Source organism: Musca autumnalis, unplaced genomic scaffold (assembly GCF_047663935.1).
Source record: "Musca autumnalis isolate F117 unplaced genomic scaffold, ASM4766393v1 scaffold_1, whole genome shotgun sequence".
Lineage (NCBI taxonomy): Eukaryota > Metazoa > Arthropoda > Insecta > Diptera > Muscidae > Musca > Musca autumnalis.
This window is the reverse complement of record NW_027411644.1, coordinates 118709401-118729794: the sequence shown is the minus strand read 5'-3', so window position 1 is coordinate 118729794 and position 20394 is coordinate 118709401. Positions and strand designations below refer to the sequence as shown.

Below are 20394 nucleotides of genomic sequence, written 5' to 3'. Positions count from 1 at the left end.
ATCTGATTTCGACTGATACAGAAACATCCGACTTGTTCAAAATAAAATAATAATTACTCCACGGTGTAGTTATTTACACAATGGTTTTTTGATCAGATTTTCAATGGGATTTATAACTTAATGAGCGAGTTTTATTCAAATCCGCTTAATGTAAATGTGGCCTTATGAATTCTCCAAAAGAGCGCGCAATTTTATATCCCGTTTGCACTTAACCGGATTTAATAAACCCACTGGGTTTCAAATGTCAATTCCATAGCGCAAACGTCAAATAAATCCCCATAAAGAAGGTTAACTCGACAAAAGGATCTAATGCAAACGCTGCTTTTACATCTAACATGTTTAAATTACGTAAATTCCCAAAACACCTGTCTTATAGTGCGTTGGCATATAACCGGAATTAATAAATCCACTGGATTTCAATTTCATTGCGTATATGTCAAATAAATACTCATAAGGAAGGTTAACCCAACGAAAAGCTAAAATAAAAACTGTCCAAAACCCAAAATTTTCGTGAATAACTGTCAAACATGCTGTCCGCGGTACAATTACCAAGTGACCTAGCAAGCCCTGCTGATGTCTTCTCTTGCTGTCACAATATATCTTATTTTAACAAAAAATATTTTAGTTCAACCAGAAGTATACACAAACAATTCCTTAATTTATATTTTGCCAATAATTGGTCTGTTCCAGAACTGCATGAATCTACTAATTTTTAATATTTTTCGATACCATAAAGGAAACATTGCGATTGTTGCAAAAATTTGTAGATTCTTGCAGTTTCTGGAACAAAGATAATAGGTCTGTACGATAACTTTGCAAGTACTCAGCATGTTCTCAGTAACTTCTCTTCACCAATTTTACTCTCTCGAAGCTAAAAATTTGCAGAATGTTATAGAACAATAATTTTCAAAAACTTGCAAGAAGTCAGCTGATTTGACAAACAAGAAAATAAGCCGTTTTCCATAATTTTTTTAGTTATCTCTTCTCTTTTTTGTTTGTTTATGTTTTTGCCAAGAATTGCAAATTCCGCCACAAAACATTCGAATTTAAATCAGCTGATCAAACTTACAAATTCTTTCAAGTAAAATTTTCCTTGCAAAAACTTGTCGCAAAACTCTCCAAAATTCTCTCACAACTCTCACAAAATTTGCTCTCTTTTACTTTACATGGTTGTTATCGAACAGCATTTTGTAAAAGTTTGTACAAGTTTTACAAACTTTTGGGTTATCATACAGACCTAATATGTCGTTGTTTTAAGCGCTCGGCACATGCAGTGCGTTGAGCGTTGCGGTACAACAACCACATGAAAAAAGTGTAAGTGAATCCAAGTTTTTTGAAAAACACAATATGGCTGACGCATTAAAGTTAAACATAAATTAACTGTTTTGGGACAACGCGTGTCCCAACGTGTCACTAAACGGACCGTATGTGCCGGGGCCTTATGGCCCTTTATGGGCCAAATACATACGGTCCGTTGAGTGACGCGTTGCTCGTTAAAAACAACAACCACATAAAAAATGTGTAAGTGATGCCAAGTTTGTTCTTGAAGTTTTCATGTGTTTGATGAAACGCGACGCTCAACGGAACGTATGTGCCGCGGCCTTAGCAACGGACAGTATGTGCCGGTATATACGTTACAACAACCACATGAAAAAGTGTAAATGATGCCAAGTATTTTGAAAAACAATGTGGCTGTCGCGTTAGGGGCCAGATACATTCGGTCCGTTAAGTGTTTATTTATACCTAAATATACATAGTAAAACATTTGTTTAATTTGCTCGTTTTACCTACAATATGACTCATGATCCAATGTTAATTCCCAATTTTTATCTGTTCGATAAAAAAATAATATGAAATGGGAATTTTTCTAATCAATTTTATTGAAAATCCTTTGACAATGTAGACCATATTGCCATTGTCTACCTTACCAACTAGACACCATTCAAGGTCAATGATTTCTAGAATACGATATTAATAAAAAAATGTATTTTATAATTGAAACAATAATGGCGAGAGAAATCGAAATGTACAAAATTGAAAATGTTTGCAAATCATCACGAAATGTGACAATCGCTGCTTATGGTCATCACAATCGCATTTGGTCTAGCGATTACTTTATCACATAGCGCCGTTATATTTATTGAATTAATTTATCAATCGATTCGTATCGTATCTCCAAATACACAAGTGAGTGTTTGTTTATATTTATTTTCTAGCAAGTTATCACTGGCGATAAGAGTTTGTTGAAGAAAATTATATTCTACTCCTCCACTTAGTGCTAGCCAATGGTAATGATCGTGCCGCCAATAAAGCTTAGAATAAATGTCAAAAATATCCAATCTGAGTTTCTTTAATCTTTAGTGACCATTTTAAAAAGTAGCCATAGGTTATGATGAATGGTTAATCGATATCTTAACATTAATATGTATCCACAATAGACCAACATACTATATACTTTTTAGAATAGAGACTCAATTTAAACATTCTGCTGTTGACGCACAGTGAACTCCATACATTTGTATTTTGTTATCTTTACTTATTTATCAGAAAATTACTTATATGATGCGCAGAAAAGAACGCTATCATAAATTCAACAAACTTAACAAAGCACGAGATTTTGTATTCCTAAACAGAGTGTTTGTTCACATGTCAGCAATATTAATTGACATGATAATATTAAGTCGAAGAAATTTTCACTTAATTAGGTTATATCCCAAATCAAAAAGTGAAATGAAATAAAGGAAGCATTTCAGGTCATAATAAAAACTAATATACATTATAGTTATTGCAATACAGCAGCAAACAATCGATCGATTGATTTGGAATTATCTTTGACGTTTCGTAACATTTTTTCTGAACACGCGCCTTATTGAGCCAATCTGTATTATTATTTATATGTATATGAACATGTGTGCATATTTTTGTCGCCCAGCTAAACAAACTACATAAATGTTCATCACGATGTCTATATCCATTTGATGAAATTATCTTGCAATTATATGTTTATCAATCAAACACAACAAAATTTGCACATGCTTGTTAATCACAAATTTCAATAAAAAATTATTTTATTTACAACCAAGACATGACGTGAATGGCTCCACCGTCTTATATTTTTAGACGTAGATATTCCAACGACAATGCGAAGGTGGATTTCTAATGTGGTTATTGTTATTCAAAGAGTAGCAACTTTTGTTGTGGATATTGTCTTCATTATCAACAAATAGATAAAGTTTTGTTGAATCTGTCTTTTATAGTGTCAAAAACTTGTCTGTATGTGGGATACATATTCTACGAGTAAAGCAAAAATTATTTACTACTAACCGTGGTAGAATAATGTTAATGGAGGCCAAGTTGAAATATCGTTGAAAAATACAACCCTGTAGCCATGGCTTAAAATGAGGTAGCCGATTCACGCCAGCTGATTGAACATACAACAACAATTATTCATACTAAAACATAACAAATGTTGACATTTAAAGTTTACAACAAGAGGTTTTTTGTTGTTGCTATTTGTCGAATCGGCTACCTTATTCAATGTGCCTTGGTCATCTGCATAGTTAAGGCCGCTGCACATACGGCGCGTTGAGCGTAGCGTTGCAATAACCACATGAAACTTAAGAAACAAACTTGGCATCACTTACACATTTTTCATGTGGTTGTTGTTTCCAACATGAAAAATGTGTAAGTGATGCCAAGTTTGTTCTTGAAGTTTTAATGTGGTTGTTGTAACGAAAGGCTCAACGCGCCGTATGTGCCGGGGCCTTTAAGCGCTCGGCACATACGGTGCGTTGAGCGTCGCGCTACAACAACCACATGAAAAATTTGTAAGTGATGCCAAGTTTTTTGAAAAACAACAACATGGCTGACGCATTAAAGTTAAACATAATTTAACTGTTTTGGGACAACGCGTGTCCCAACGTGTCACTAAACGGACCGGTTGTAATTTAGAATTTCACTGTTTATGTTAAATGTAACCCAAATTAGGCTATTAAAAACAATTAGCAACTACTTTTTTCTTAAGACTCCAAAACTAATCATTTCACCATGTTATGAACAGTGTATTTCATTCAGGGGCCAAATATATACGGTCCGTTGTGTGACGCGTTACGCGTTGAAAACAACAACCACATGAAAAATGTGTAAGTGATGCCAAGTTTGTTCTTAATGTTTTCATGTGGTTGTTGAAACGCGAAGCTCAACAGACCGTATGTGCCGCGTCCTTAAGGTGTTATATAAGTTGCTCATAATCAACCCAAAAGTCAAAATTTGTTCAGTACCTACATGGCGAAATTACAAGGTGTTACATCAGTTGCTGAAAATCAGTCTAAACCAAACCCGTTCGTGGTTGTTGATTTGGTTTCGAAGTTTTTCGGCAAATCACACACACGCGACCCGAACGCAAAGTAAGAGAGCAAATGTTTTGATTTTTTTACTTCAGTCTTGTACTGAATTTCATGCAAGCAGGTTGATGCCGCTTTATTTGTTTATTTTTGGGTACACAGAAAAGATTTTGCAGTTGTACACAAATATGTGGAGGGAAGAATTTGAAAATGATTTTTGTTTTGTATTAATATTTTTAATGACGCAGAATGCCTCGTCTGCAATGCAACAATAAAAAATTTATGTATGCTTAGAAAGTCTTAAAAAATCATTTTTATATACAATTTGTTTTTTCTCTCAAAAAAATTAACATATGAAGAAAAATACTTTTCAAATTATGAAGTTATTTATATTATTTTTAATTTAAGTCATACAAAGCGAACGCGCCAACAATATATTTTTCATTTCACACTCAATATGAAAATCATCACCCTGTTCTGTCAGTGTAATTTTACCCACACATAAACAATTTAAGCGCTCGCTCTTCTTGGTCGGCTATGGTCTAAACGTCAAAATTTGTTCGCAATACGCATTACTGTAAATTGTTTGTTTACGTTTTGTATTTGATTTTATTCACAATAATGCATTTTGACAACGAGAATGGTAATTAGTAGTGCGATTCTCTAACTTATTTTTTTGAGTTACCGGCAAATAAAAGTTGACAGCAGCACTCTTGCTATTGGTAGAACTTTACGAATACTTTGTATTCGTCGCTAAATTACCGAAAAACACCGTTAACTACCGAAATTATAAGCATTTTAATTTTACCGATACTTGTCGGTAACTCATAAAATCAGTTAAGGTAGAAACACAATGGATTTTTCTTGCTTTCGTGCCTTATTTTCGGGTAAAAGAATAAAGAACGGCCAAGACGAATTAAGTTGATTTTTTCATTTATTCTTTTCCTGGAGCAAAGCAAGCAACAGGCTGATGTTTTTCTAACTTTTGAGAATCGCACTACAGATGTGTTTGCCGTTGGATCTGTATTATTGTGCCTTGCGCCTACCCATACATTATTCTACCATGGTTTCTATGAAATAGTGTTGTACATATTGGAGGATTTGTGTCGGTTTAATAACAAAGTCATTGCGAGGATTTAATTTTGTATGTTAAACATGTCTGAATATTACCCTAGACGGCAGCGTTAATTTGCATTAACTGCCTTAATTCAAATTCATTTGTACATTATCCATATTCTAAATGCACAAAATCAAACTGAATTTAGGTATTTCAATATGGCAATACTGTAAAAGAGAACCCATATTCATGTAAGAGAGAGCATAACTCTGAGACAAAAAATGCAGGGCAAACAACAACAAAACATTTGTTTACCAGCAATCAGCTGTTTCGTAAATGCCGAAACTGTCGTCTGTCAGGGTAAAATTAGAATTGAGCCCCAGATCTTAATGCTGCCGTCTTTCTAGAGTATATAGGTCTGTACGATAACTCAAAAATTTGTACAAACATTTACAAAATGCTGTTGGATAACAAACTTGCTCAGTACAAGAGAGCGAGTTGAGAGATAATGTTTTTGCAAGTAATTTTTACTTGCGAAGTTATCGAACAGACATTATGTTTGGATTTAGCAAATAAATCCGGATAAAACCCTAAATCCGGCTAATAAACTCATCTCTAAATGACCTTTTAAAGCCTTTTTGGATTAGCACATTATATTTTTTTACAAAATCCTAGAAATAAATGAAGTTTATTGAAAAACAAGTTTTTTTTGCAAGTTTTTTAACCATTTATTTTCACTTGTGTTATTGTTTTTCTCCATCATACAACAACATAAAACAGTTGCATTTTTCGGTTCTTTATTAAAAAACAGTGTTGTTTATAATAGTATGGTGTTTTCGTGCGTTGTTTAAAATAAATGACGCAGCTATTGTCATTTATTTGTGTATGGTAAATGCCGAAAACTGTTGCTTGTTTTAGTCCCGGGCCACACTAAGAGTAATTTCACTGAAACTTTGACAGGAAAGTAAAAGAAAATGTAAAATAAAACGGTCTGTTTGTTTCATACGAATATTGCAACAAAGCAAAATTGCAGAACACATGAAACCGTGTACACTAGTTTCTGGAAATTATGAATTTTTCCCAAAAAATGCAAAGTTTCATGTCAAAATTTCATTGAAATTACTTTAGTGTGTGGACTTAGCAAATAAATGACGAAACAGTCCTAAAACCTGATTTTTGTACTAATGTAAAAAGCATATTATTATTTTAAAATAAGTAATAGGCCGTTTACATATAACCGGGTTAACCCAGTGGGTCTGGGTTTCAAATGTCATTTCCATTGTGTATACTTCAAATAAATCCTCATAAAGAAGGTTAACCCTGCAAAAAACTATAATCTAAACGCCGTATAACATGTACTGGAAATATTATCGAAAAGTATTGTTATCTAAATTTGAACATAATACATCTTTTCTAACACAATATTATCCGATTATAATAAAAACTGTAAATTTTATCATGCCGATTAACGTAGAACAATCTCCTTTTAAAAATCTTCAGACATCTCACTGACGTTTCAATTGCATATAAAACCTTTTGTTTTGATTTATTATTTCATTTTTATGGTTTCATAATACTAAACAATGAAGAGATTCTGACGTAAATTGTTGAACCATAGAGTGAATATATGGGTTATGCATAAGGCATTACATACATATGTATGTATTTATTATCGTTATGTGATATGTATGTTAACTAATTTTGACAAATCATTAACTGGCAATTGCTCCCCAATTTCATCAATCAACATTTTATCGCTCTGAATGATGATTATGGTTGTTGTTATTATTGTTATTGTTTTTATCGTTTTGGGGTTATTATCATAGTCATCATCCTTATTATTATTGTTGAAGAAGAGAAAAACTGCAAACAAAAGAGAACGGAAAAAAGAAGACATATACATAGTCGCATCCGTTCCATAAGCAAACAAATTGTCCATGATAAGAATAAGACATGGTTTTATTTAGTGCATAATATTTCATTATGGAATAAAACAAATTCAGTTTTCAAAATATGAAGAAGGATATGGGTTAGCCCTAACAATACACTACGAATTAAAAAAAAAAACAAGTGAGTAAAGGCTATAGTCGGAACGGGCCGACTATGTGATACCCTACACCACTACCCCTATGCATAAGCTTTTCACTCTTAAACATTTCTTTTAGGGAGATACTATCTGGCTTTTATACCAAATGACTTAAGGCGAACTGAACCAAAATAATATTTAGTTTTATATTTAACTACTGTCGACATCTACTTGGTACTGATTGAAGCAATATGCTTCACTATGCTCCACTATGGCACCCCCATTAACCCTCAAAATTTCGTAACGATCCGACTATTGCGTCATCTGCGTTTTAGGCCACTTACGCCAACCTAGTTTGCATCATTGTAATGATGAGATTTTCTACTTTCATAGTCAGGCTTGGCTTTTGGAAAGTCCCTAACCAAAGCTGTGATATTCGGCATTATAACTAAAATCCCAAAAATGAAAAGTTGGGTTTTATTTGCGACTATTATGACATCTTCGTTGTTTGATCACCTACGACAACCTCCTTTACATCGTTAGAAAGGTGATATTTTCTACTTTCATTGTCAGGTATTGCTTTTGGTATACCCCTTATAGAAGCTTATATATTCGCGTTGGAAAAAAACGTTGACTTTTTCTCCAAATATGTTTTTTGCCCATTCCGACCCATAAATATTATCCGAAAATCACCAAAATCAATAGGCTTCTATTGGATTAAAAAGTTTAGATGGACACGGACGAACAAACATAGCCAGATCGACTCAGCTCGTCGAGACATTCATTTTGATGTATATAAGTATGGATCTACGACCATTATTTCGATGCGTTACAAACTTTTTAGCCAAACCAACTTATTATCGGATTTAAAACCGCGATCAAAACATATTAAACCTTTTTTTCATTCGTAGACCCAAATAATTTTCCTTTACAATAAATTGGTTTTGATGATTTGTTTGGCTTTTGTTTTCAAAATACAAAACACACACATACATATACAAAACATTTGAAAAACGTTCTGTCAAAGCTGAAACTTTAAACAAAATTCCCTCGACGTATTTCGGTAGTATTCATTAGAATACATGTGTTCCACTTTTTTCGCCACAAACGCTTTGGGAATACGGACGTATTTAGGCATGCCCCTAAAATATGACACTGTGTTTACATTAAAGCTTTTTGCTTGGTTAACCTTCTTTATGAGGATTTATTTGACATATATGTACGTACTGGAATTGACATTTGAAATCCAATGGATATATAAAATCCACTTACATGTAAACGTACTAGGGTAAGTGCACCTAATGTCGGCATGTACCAGTAGTCGGCACCTTTTGAATATGAACTCAAATAACTAAAAATTAAGAAAACAAAATAGGAAAATAATCTTAAAAATTCTTCAACAATATTGTCAGCTAACTTTATATAAAATTTCATTGAGCTAGGACCAATTATTATATCGAAATTTAAGTTTTTGTCAGTGTGGGTTTTTCACCACAACCGAAAATGCATGTTTCTTAAGAAAAAAATTGTGGAGATGTTAACCTTATAAGCTCTGTAATTATTATAAAATGAAGAAATTTTCCACAACATTTTTGTTATATAGGTAGAGAACAGTTAAAAGAACACTTCAGAAAAATAAATTTTTAAAAAATATTTATAATTGTGCAATTTTTGCTGATGCCGACTTTAGGGACAAAAAAATATAAAATTTGCCTGAAGTCGGCATGGGGTTATAAACATTGATTTTTATGGATTACTTTTAGCTAAAAATTATAAAAAATACTAAAGATATACTTTAAAGGCTAATTAATAAAAAATAGTTTCAATTTGAAAGGAACTTTAGCGATTTTAAGCAATATTAGCCATGATTTGAAGTACGTACGTTGTGGGGTGCCGACAACTGGGTAATAGATGCCGACTACTGGTACGAACTAATTTATTTAAACAATATGTTTAAATTTCCTTATTTTTTGAAGTAAAACCAATAGAAACGTATGTAATAATCTAGGAATATATAAATAACTAATGCTTAAGCTATAGTTCTTTCAAATATTTAAGAAAAAATGTAAAGTATGCATTTTTTCTTTATTTAAATATAACATGCCGACTACTGGATCATATCATGCCGACTATTGGGGAATGGTGCCGACTACTGGTGAAAAAGCAGTATTTCACTAAAATTTTATTTTTTGCATGTTGAACAGAAATAATCAAAAAAATTGTTTATATAATCTAAAACTACACAAAATAACGAATCATAACAACTTAAATTTAATTTGATTGGATATTTAGACTCGGAATGACATACGGCTGAAGAGACGAGAATCCTTAAAGTGCCGACTACTGGTGCACTTACCCTATAATATCACTTTCGGACTTCTTCAAAAACAAGATGTGAAAAAAATTTAATTATTACTTTTTAAAATTTGCTATTTAATTAACTTCAATTAACACCTAGCAATCTACAGGTATTTTAGTGTTTATATTTGACTGTCATTAATCATTAATCTGAGCCTCCAAAATTTAGTCATTTGTCAAAAATTAACGATTGCATAAATGCTATTTTAAAGTTATTACCACTAATTTTTTTTAAGAAAAAAAAAAAAAAACATTTATTTATTAAATGAAAAAATATATATCTGTATATACAATATATTAATATATCTTACTAGGTGAGAAGTTAAACAAATTAAAATTTAAATCACGTACCACATTGTTAATATTCTTGAATGCTATTTTAAATTATAAATAGAAACTTCCAGCAACATAAACACAATGCCTGTCTGGATGATATGATATTTTATCTATCTACGTACGAGCGAGTCCATACATAAATATTTATCTGTAAACAAACTTGACTCTGTCTTATTCTTGTTGACTTGGTATTATTCTTTTGTTCTATACGAAGAGAAGAATGGCTACGGGTTTCATAAGTTCTGTTTGCAATTCACGTGATCGAAATGATAATTAATAAAAAAACATTCATTGAATAGACACAGACCACACGGACAATAGTGTACAGACAACAACTACTACAAAACCCCATGACAACAACAGACTTAAATTCGTTCGTTTAGTATTTTATGGTCTGTGGATATGTATTTTTATAAAAAAATAGTAAAAAGATGCAAGGTGATATTGGATCAATTTTAATAATATTTGAGAACATTACAGTCAACACCCACACTATGTGCATTAAATATAATTATGTTACTGAAATACAAAAAAAATATATATTTTGCTTTTACTATATTTAATAATTTATTACATTTATAGGTAATAAATAACAAATAAATGCTTGTCATTAGAATGTCAGAAAAGAGAATTATTAAACATCACTATTAAGAGCTTCTTCAAGTGATACTTATGAACAAAGTGCTTGTAAATCAAATTGAATTATATTTTAAATTGAAATAAATGTGCATATCTCAAACTACGATACTTAACATCAACTAACTGCAGAACATTTTTGTGTATGATTAAGGTTAATTGAATTATTTGACTTGGCAAAAATAAACATACATTGTTGTCAACAACAAAAATGAATAATTTTGTTACAACAACTCAACAATTTTGGTAAGAAATTAAAAAATAAGGAATATATTTTTATTTTTATTAAACAACAAGACTATTTTGATTGAAATTCCTTAAAGCTGCCAAAAATTGTTTTACGAATAATTTACAATAACAATGAGTTTGATATTGGTGAATCAACTGGTCTTATTACGCCACCTTATAATTGTGGCATTAATTATGCGCAAATCGCAATAATAAGGCGTTTAATCAATTGGTCAAATTCAAACATCAAAATTTGTTTACTTTTCGTTTACTATCCCAGCAAAAAGTTTGCAACCGCGGATGCAGTTGAATCACTACAAGTGTACAGTACATTTGCCGTTGGAGTACATCTTTTCCTATGAATTCACTTATGACTTTTACAAGAGAGCGCGCACTCCATTTTGCTTCCACAGCACACAGCTAGGATGCACTCCGTTTTCCATCCAAATCACAACTTTTTATGTAGTATTTTGGATTGAATTTAAAGGCTCTCTTCGGATTGTGTTTTTAATCAATCCAAAGATGCAGTAAAAATGCAAGCTATTGCGAAATATCCCTGAATAAATAAAATGCATTTATTATTTGTGTAAAACAAGAATACAAAGAACTTTATTAAACACAAATTAAAAAAGTTTCCATTAAATTCAATCACATTTGAGTTTATTTTCTCCGTTCTCCAATTAATCCAAGCGCATCTGATTTTGCTTCATCATACTAATGGGGTTTCTACACGGTATGTTTTTTACATATTCATGCATATCAACTGTCACTTTTTTTGCCCATATGTAATTCCTTCTGCACGGCAAAATTTCATTTTTCATTCGTTTTCTGTTGTTTTCTTTATTTATATCGCGTACAAACAAAACAGCTGTTTACCTTTGTTTGTACAGACGAGAATAGAGCGCGTTCTATTCGAAAAATATACATATGTATGCACATAACACTTTGATGCATTGAAATTTCTGTATGGTTCACACCATGTGTACAAAATTCAGATTTGTAAAAAGTGACAGTTGGTATGCACAAATATGTAAAAAACATACCGTGTGGAATACACTTAAAGGTTTTTTATGTTGGCTTCCCATCACTAGTTCAGCTTTCGACATGGACTCCAACTGCACTTTACTCCATTACTCCGTCTCTTGAATTACAGCAAAAATGTTTGCAACTTCAGTTTTTATTTCTTTATTTTATAACAAACTCTCCGAAATGTTGTTTGTCTTTTGAAGAAATGTGAAGGGATCTCTACAGCAACTGCTTATAAAATGTATCGAACGAAGTGCATTTTTCATAACTCTGTTGGACTACATCGAAAGATGTTGTGAAATCATAACTCCAATTGCACAACTTCCAAAATTTTTTGCTGGGATTGTTTACCTTTTGTATGCGATTTCATTCACAATAATGCCTTTTTACAGCTAGTTTGGTTGATCAAGACGTTTTTGATATAACGCCTTCCAGCGCCATGAGTATGCCTTTCTCATGGCGGAATAAGAAGGTGCTATATCAAAAACCATCATAATAACCATGGCCGAATATGGAGGTCTTACATCAGTTGTCGAAAATCAGTCTAAACGTCAAAATTGGTTCACAATAGCGTTTTATTGTGAACTGCTTGTTTACGTTTTGTAAGTGAATTTATTCACAATAATGCATTTTGACAACAAGAACGATAATCAGCTGTTTTGGAATATTACCTATCATAGCGGAATAGGAAGGTGTTAAATTGATAACAATAATCGGGTCATTTACCACACCAAACGTCAATATTTTTTTACAATAACGCATTACTGCTAATTGCCTGTTTACCTTTTGTATGAAATTTTATTCACAATAATACACTTTGGCAACTAGTGTGATAATCAGCTGTTTTATTGTACCTGGTACCTGTATTATCATGGTGCAATACATAAGGTGAAGCGATTTCACACAATCTGTCATATTCATTGTTATTGTGAATTAATTGTATAAAAACGTAAACAAAAGTTTTGACATTTTGTAATACTTTCAATAAAAATTGTCTTCTTTTGTAGTTTCTGGTTCACATTATTAATTGCATCATGTGTATTATTGTGCCATGACAATAAGGCATTACTGTGAATTGCTTGTTTACCTTTGTATTATTGTGCCATCAGTAGTGGAATTCTGCAACTCATTTTTTCGAGTTATCGACAAAAGTCGGTAAAAATAAAATGCTTATAATTTCGGTAATTAACGAAAATTTTCTGTGAGTTGACAACCAAAATAAAGTTGTCGCTAATTCCTACCGATAGCAACAGAGTTGTCAACTTCTAATTATACTTTTTATTTATAATTTTGCGTTTTAATGTTACCATTTGTTATCGGTAACTTAAAAAAATGGGTAACAGAAATCCACTATGCATGTAAGTTCATAATGCACAATAGCGTGACTCATTGTCTGTAACCTCCTATTGTGGGAGAGGTTCTTTCCTTATGGTTATATTACACCATTACACCATGTGTCAAATGTTGACATTGCTTAAAACACCTTCAAACGTATAGGACCTGTCGACTATAAGTAGTCAATAAAAATATGAAAGTTATCGATTTGCTGCTTCTCTTTGTATTTGACGTGACGGGAAGGTGGACTTCCTGGTGTAAAGCCGCATTGAGAAGATGCAATTATTTCTTTGATCATATAATTTATTCGTTTATACAGAACGCAGGATAGAATACTAAGGTTCCGATTATCTGTCATATTTTTTTACTAGATTGAGCTAACTAACTGCGTATATACACCGGTCTTACCAGTTCGGCTGGTAGCCTAATTGCTCCTGTTGCTTTGTATTCTTCAACCGCATTCTGTAGTCCTAACCTATTTCTCACTGCACGGAATATATTCAAACCCTTCTTTTGGGATTGTTTCTGAGCCATTTTGGTCATCGCTACTTCGTATACCAACAGTTTGATGTGACTGTATTGCCTTGATGTGTCCCTACACAAAAACATAATTTCGGTGTTTCGATCTTTTGGTAGACCTTTTGGTCTGTACATCTTCTTCGCGTTTTTATACCCTCCACCATAGTATGTACGGTATATTAAGTAAAGATTATACGGTATATTAAGTAAAGATCTGTTCTAGAATTAAAAAGTTTTTAACATTTTTACCCTTTTTACGTTCCAACAACATGTATGTATATGAAAGTCCTTTACCACTTTTAAAACTTTTGCCAGGTTTTAAAGTACGGGAACAGATCATAATTTTTTCTCCATTTGTAACGCATTGAAATAATCAAATGCGACCCTATATACATATATTTGATCAGGGTAAAATTCTGAGTCGATATTTGCGTGTCCGTCAGTGGTATTCACTCTAGCGTCCAAACAATTTTAGCACGCATACGTCTTTTTTTCAAACAGGTCAAGACCGAATTGTAGGCATTTAGGGTTTCCTATGGCAACAATTCTGCACCAACAAAAATTGTGGACTTAGGTCCAGTTTTCGGAATAGGCCCCTTATAACGGTACCGCTCGATTTCAGGGATTTTTAAGTTTCTATCGACATTTTGGCATGTAATTGGGCATCAATTTGGTATTTAGGATTCTAAACTAAAAATTGTGGATATTGGTCCACTGTTTTGTGTAGCTGCCATATAATGATACCACCCGATTTCAGATATTTTGAAGCTGTTATTTACATTTTCGAGCCTGAGAATTTAACAGATTTGATTCTATCAGCTTTCCGTTTTACGCCGCTTAATTATTTCATCATGTACCCGATGAAGAGTTAAAGGCCGCGACACATACGGTCCTTTTGGGCCAAATACATACGGCCCGTTGTGTGACGCGTTGCGCGTTGAAAACAACAACCACATGAAATATGTGTAAGTGATGCCAAGTTTGCTCTTGAACTTTGGCCCGGGCACATACGGTCCGCTGTGCGTCGCGTCACGCCTTAATAACAACAACCACATGCAAAAAATGTAAGTGATGCCAAGTTTGTTCTTGAAGTTTTCATGTGGTTGTTGTAATGCGACACTCAAGGGACCGTATGTGCCGGTGCCTTTACTGTTCCACCTTATGTATTGCGTATGTGTGTATTGCCGCGGCCCTATGTGCCGAGGTCTTTAAAGTCAAGGCATCACTTACACTTTTTTCATGTGGTTGTTATAACGCGACACTAATGCACCGTATGTGTCGAGGCCTTTAGTTGGAGTTGGACTTGAACTGTCCCTGTGTGACCTTTTTGAGCTGGTATTATTATTTTTATGTAATGTTTTACTGTGAATAAATTTTGACGTTTAGAATGGTTCATGGCACAATTATTGTTATGTAACACCTTCTTATTCCGCCATGCTCTCTCGTTTTTGTGATCAACTCGTGGTCATGAAAGAATAATTTTTTTCGTAATTGTTAATAAATGAAACTGTCAATGGACGTTCGTCACGTACACCAGTCCATCCTTCCTTTGATATATCACATTGAAGAAAAAGTACAAGCGGAATGTGGAGGTTCTTTGTTACCTAATTACATACATATGTACATATGTATGTCGTTTAGAAGGCAATATTAAAATTTCTTTGTGCTATTATATTATAAACAATTCTCAAAATGGAATAGTGCTAGCATTTAAATCGTTGATTCCAATTATACGTATTGTATCTTCTTTGACATCTATTTAAATTTCATGTCCATTTTTACTCAGGTTTAATTTTCGACAACAAAATAAACCAGGATATTCTGATTAATTTGTATGAAATTATTTAATTATGTATAATACACTGAATTCATTCATGTACAAAGTTTAAAGGCATTGTTTACACAAAATTTCAAAAAAAAACATCCAATTGTTATGGTGCATACCAACGAACGACAAGGACCATTAGGGGCTCGGCACATACGGTGCGACCTTTAAGGCCTCAGCACATACGATCCGTTGAGTGACAGTTTGTGACACGCGTTGCCCAAAAAAGTTAAACTATGCTTAACTTTAAAACTGAAAAAAACATCCAACGTTTGAGTAAAGTGTTGTGTCATTTCTGGTAGATGAATAAAAGAAAAAGTGATGCCAAGTTTCAATTTTTCTTTATTTTTCTACTAAAATGATACAAAACTTTACTCAAACATTTGATGTGTTTTCAGCTTAATGCGACAGCCATATTATTGTTTATCAAAAACTTGGCAACACTTATACTTTTTTCATGTGGTTGTTGTAACGCGAAACTCAACGAACCGTATGTACCGAGGCCTTTAGGGGTCAAATACATACTGTCCGTTGAGTGTCGCGTTACAACAAAAGCATGTAAACTTCAAGAAAAATCTTGGCATCACTTACACATTTTTCATGTGGTTGTTGTTATCAACGCGTGACACAACGGAGCGTATGTATTTGGCCCATTAGCCGTTGTAGCATCATTCACATAACTAAAATGACTGAATTATTGCCACCATTGTCAATTTTGTGGACCTTGAAACATAAGAAGTATTTAAAAAATTGGAAAAATATTATTAGTAAAAATTCTTATTTATAACTTAGCTTGTTATTATTTATTTTATTTTTTTAGTTTTTATTTTGTACGCTTTTTATTTTCATTTTTTTGTTCTTTATTAACAATTACACAGGTCACGTAGGGCTAGTCAAGATGTTTCGCTTATGTCACGCAGTTTTGACAATTTATCAATTCCAGTACGCCGGTAAGTACAACACAGCAACACATATTTAAACACTTTACACAAAAAACACCTAAAATCTATTGAAATAAATCTGAAATTGTATATACCTACATATGTATGTATGTTTTATATATGTATGTATATCTTATTTGCTATGTGCTATAATGCTAAAATAGGCTTGAAATATAATTTTATTAATGTTAATATTAATCTTATAACTTGCATGTGTAAATGTTTCTAAATTTGTTTGTACACACATGTTGTATGTATGCATGAGCGTTTGCATGTGTTTAAAAGGCACAAAATGTTTTGATTCATATGTACCTAGATGTATGATCTCAATTAAGAACAATTTAAATATTTTTTTCAAAGTGGAAATAACCAATGAAATACGAGTGAATTATATCGTCTTAATTCATTGATAAATTATAAAGCACTACAATTCTTACACAAAATCATTGTAAAACAAAGGCCTTCGTATCTATTTGGCAGGATACGATTTACAAGATCTAATAGAGGCAGAATTATTGTACCCCTCAGACGATCATCTCATATACCACAAATACTTTTCTATCCTATCCTGCTTCACAAATGTGTTTTAATTTTGTATCTTTTAAACTTACTATAGGCTATGAAAATTTTTAAAATTGTTTGTTATATATGTACGAAAACCCCATTTAAACATATGTTTTTAAGAGGATATTTAAATATTGTTATCTGTCTAAACTGTATATTTAATGAATAATTATCAATTGTATTGGACTTGTGATTTTTAATACAATTCTGCACTATAATTTATAAGACATTTGTCTTGTTGTGCAAGAATAATAAATAAATTAAATTAAATTAAAAATTAAATAAACCAAGATACAGGAAAACCATGGTGAAATAAACAAGGTGATACATTAAGATCACCTGATAGCTTCTCTTCATGTCAAAACCTTTTTTTATTACAAAAAATAACATATTTTTATTTAGTATGCTCCAGCATTAGGCTGATTTTAATTAACTCAAAGGGAAAAAGTCGATTTCGGATTTTTTATGCGGCAACCCCTTAATGTGTTCAGTTTTGTTAGATTTTAAGACTGCCAAAGTTTGTGGACAATCGGGATATGTTAACACGTGCCACTGGGGCCTCAAAGTTTCACGAAATTGCTCTAACAGCCGCAATTATTGTCCAATCGATGAGAAAACTTTACTAATTCATTGCTGTGGCTAGAAACCGAATTCTACAAAACTGTATGATGATCGGTTATCGGTAACCAATGCCCCCAGACCCATCATTATTTCCATTGTAACATGTATGGGACCAAAGGCGAATTTTCACGAAATCGCTCTACAGTCCACATGTATTGTCTAATCGATGAAAAAAATTACCAGTTCATTGCTGTGGCTAAAAAACTAATCGTTCAAAAAATTGTGAAAATCGGCTCAGATTTTAATATTGGCTATATATAGAGCCCAAATTACCTTTATTTGGCCAGATATGCTATTGAAGCACAGCGATGAACTTATAAAATTTTCTCATAGATTGGGCAATAAATATGGTCTGTAGAGCGAATTTGTGAAAATTCGTCTTTGGCCCATACAAATTACTAAGGAAACATTAAAAAAAAATCCGACATCGATTTTTAAAACCACAATTTTACATTTTACAGTAAGAGAAGACAACCACCATGTTTACATTAGATCTTTTTGCAGAGTTCACCATTTTTATGAATACTTATTTGACGTATACACAATAAACTTGACATTTGAAATTCAGTGGATTTATTAAATCCGGTTATATGTAAAAGTTCTATAAGGAGAGGAGATATTCAATAAAGGAATTTTCCAGGAACATCTTAGAAGGAACAATGAGAAACATCTTTCATATTAAATAGTGCAAACATGTTCTATATTAAGCTCAATGCATGGAATTTTCTTCTAAAGGTAGAAACTCAATGGATTTTTTTGCTTGCTCCGCTTCTTGGCGTGAAAGCGAGAAATTAAATTGTACTGTTATTAATAGAACAGCCCTCAACGAAGCAAGATTTCAGGCGCCGAAGTTATAATTTTTTAACTTTGGAATTCTTATTCGGTTTTGACATTTCATTGGACACAAAACCATTAATTTTAGCAACAACAATTGGCGACGACTAGCTTGTTTTCATTTTAAATTACATTAATAAAGTGCAAAATACTTTTTTGTTTACCCAAAACATATGATCACCGGCGCTAAAAATGTCACCAAAAAAAAAAAAGCGGCGTCGTGACATTTTGACATTTGATAAGCAAGCAACGAGCTGATTGATTTCCGGCCTTAATTCCTGATTTCCTAAGCCCACAACACAACACTTTTAGAGAAACTGAAAAACGGAGAACGGTATGCAATAAAGATAGGTATCTTACATAAGCTCTGTTCCTTTACGTTCAAGAATCTTCAAGTTTTACCACTTTTTATTCGAAAAACGTTCCTTTACTTCAGACACAATACAATTCATATGGGAGCATTTTACAACTTTTACTACTTTTGCCGGTTTTACCATTTTCAGAAGTAAAGTAACAGACCAATAATATACCCAGAAAAAATATCGCATTCGTGGATGCAGTTGGTTACTGTAAGTGCCGCTGCACTACATCTTTTCTATGAATCCACTAATGAATTTCATAAGAGAGCGTGCGGCTAGGAAGCATTTCACTTTGCTTCCACAGCTCGCGACTAAGATGCAGCATTCTTCGGAATTTGGGTTTAATTAGTCAAAATATGCAATAAAAATGCAAGCCATTGCAAATATCCCCGACGAAATAAAATCCATTTATTATTTGTGTAAAACATGAATATTAAAAACTTGATTACATAACACAATTTATTAAAAGGCTCCATTAAATTCAATCACTGGGTGCTACCGTGGTGCAATGGTATGCATACCCTCCTTGCACGCTAACGGTCTGCGGTTCGATTCCCAGGCCAGACAACATCAAATTTTCAACGGTGGCAAAATACCTCTCGGGGTGCACTCATTGATATGAGAGAAGTCTCTGTCGTTCCTTCAGGGATGTTTGTGGAACAATTATATATAAATTCAATCACAACTGAATTTACTTTCTCCGCTCTCGATTTTACTTACACAAGCGCAAATGGCTTTGCTTCATCATCCAAAAGATTTTTTATATTGTTTTCCTATCACCAGTTCAGAATTCGACATGGACTCCACTCAATCAATAATTTTTGTGTCACGAGTTAACGCAATTTTTTGACATTTTTATTTTGTATTTTTTTTTATTTTATAAAAACATTTTGGAAATGTGTGGTGTGTCATGATGAAATTATAAGGTGGCGTAAAATGCCAACGTCGTGGGTTTCAATCTGTAAATTTTTTGTAATTGTAATTGTAAATTGTAGGAAAATGTAAACAAACATTTTGACAGCTTAAAGAATTTTCGGCCAAAATATAGCTGTTGTGCTACTTACGTGACCTAGTAAATTGATCTGGGATTTGGCACTTCATATTCGAACAGCTGCTTCACATGTTCTGCTACAAAACAGAGTTGCATTAGGTATTTTGTGCCTAATTGTATATATAGTAGTGGGTGGATTTAATTTTGTGCGGGGAATCTGATGTAAAGCTCTAATGTAAACATGCAAATACTCTTTTCTGCAAATATTACATATATAAATAGCTAACTGATGTACATATGTATATATAAATGAAGTAAACAGCGTAATTAACCCACTTAGCTCCAAGATTTTTTTGCGTGAAAACTTAAAATTTTTTATGAAAATGATATTCTTG

At 32.7% G+C, this 20394-nt stretch overlaps 1 protein-coding gene across 44 annotated transcripts in view; it reads left to right on the top strand.

Annotated features, from left to right (window-relative positions):
- Positions 1-20394, top strand: part of mtd (TLD domain-containing protein mustard) — a 450874-nt gene that overhangs the window by 310898 nt on the left and 119582 nt on the right. For 8 of the 44 annotated variants that reach the window (XM_073990580.1, XM_073990556.1, XM_073990541.1 and 5 more), the window contains exon 3: positions 16568-16639. The exons of 33 other annotated variants lie outside the window; for them this stretch is intronic. In XM_073990580.1, coding sequence (XP_073846681.1) covers positions 16568-16639 — 72 coding nt within the window. Of the gene's footprint in view, positions 1-10702; positions 11003-16567; positions 16640-20394 lie in introns of all 44 variants that reach the window. 3 more of the 44 variants (XM_073990866.1, XM_073990832.1, XM_073990839.1) reach the window with 1 other exon arrangement.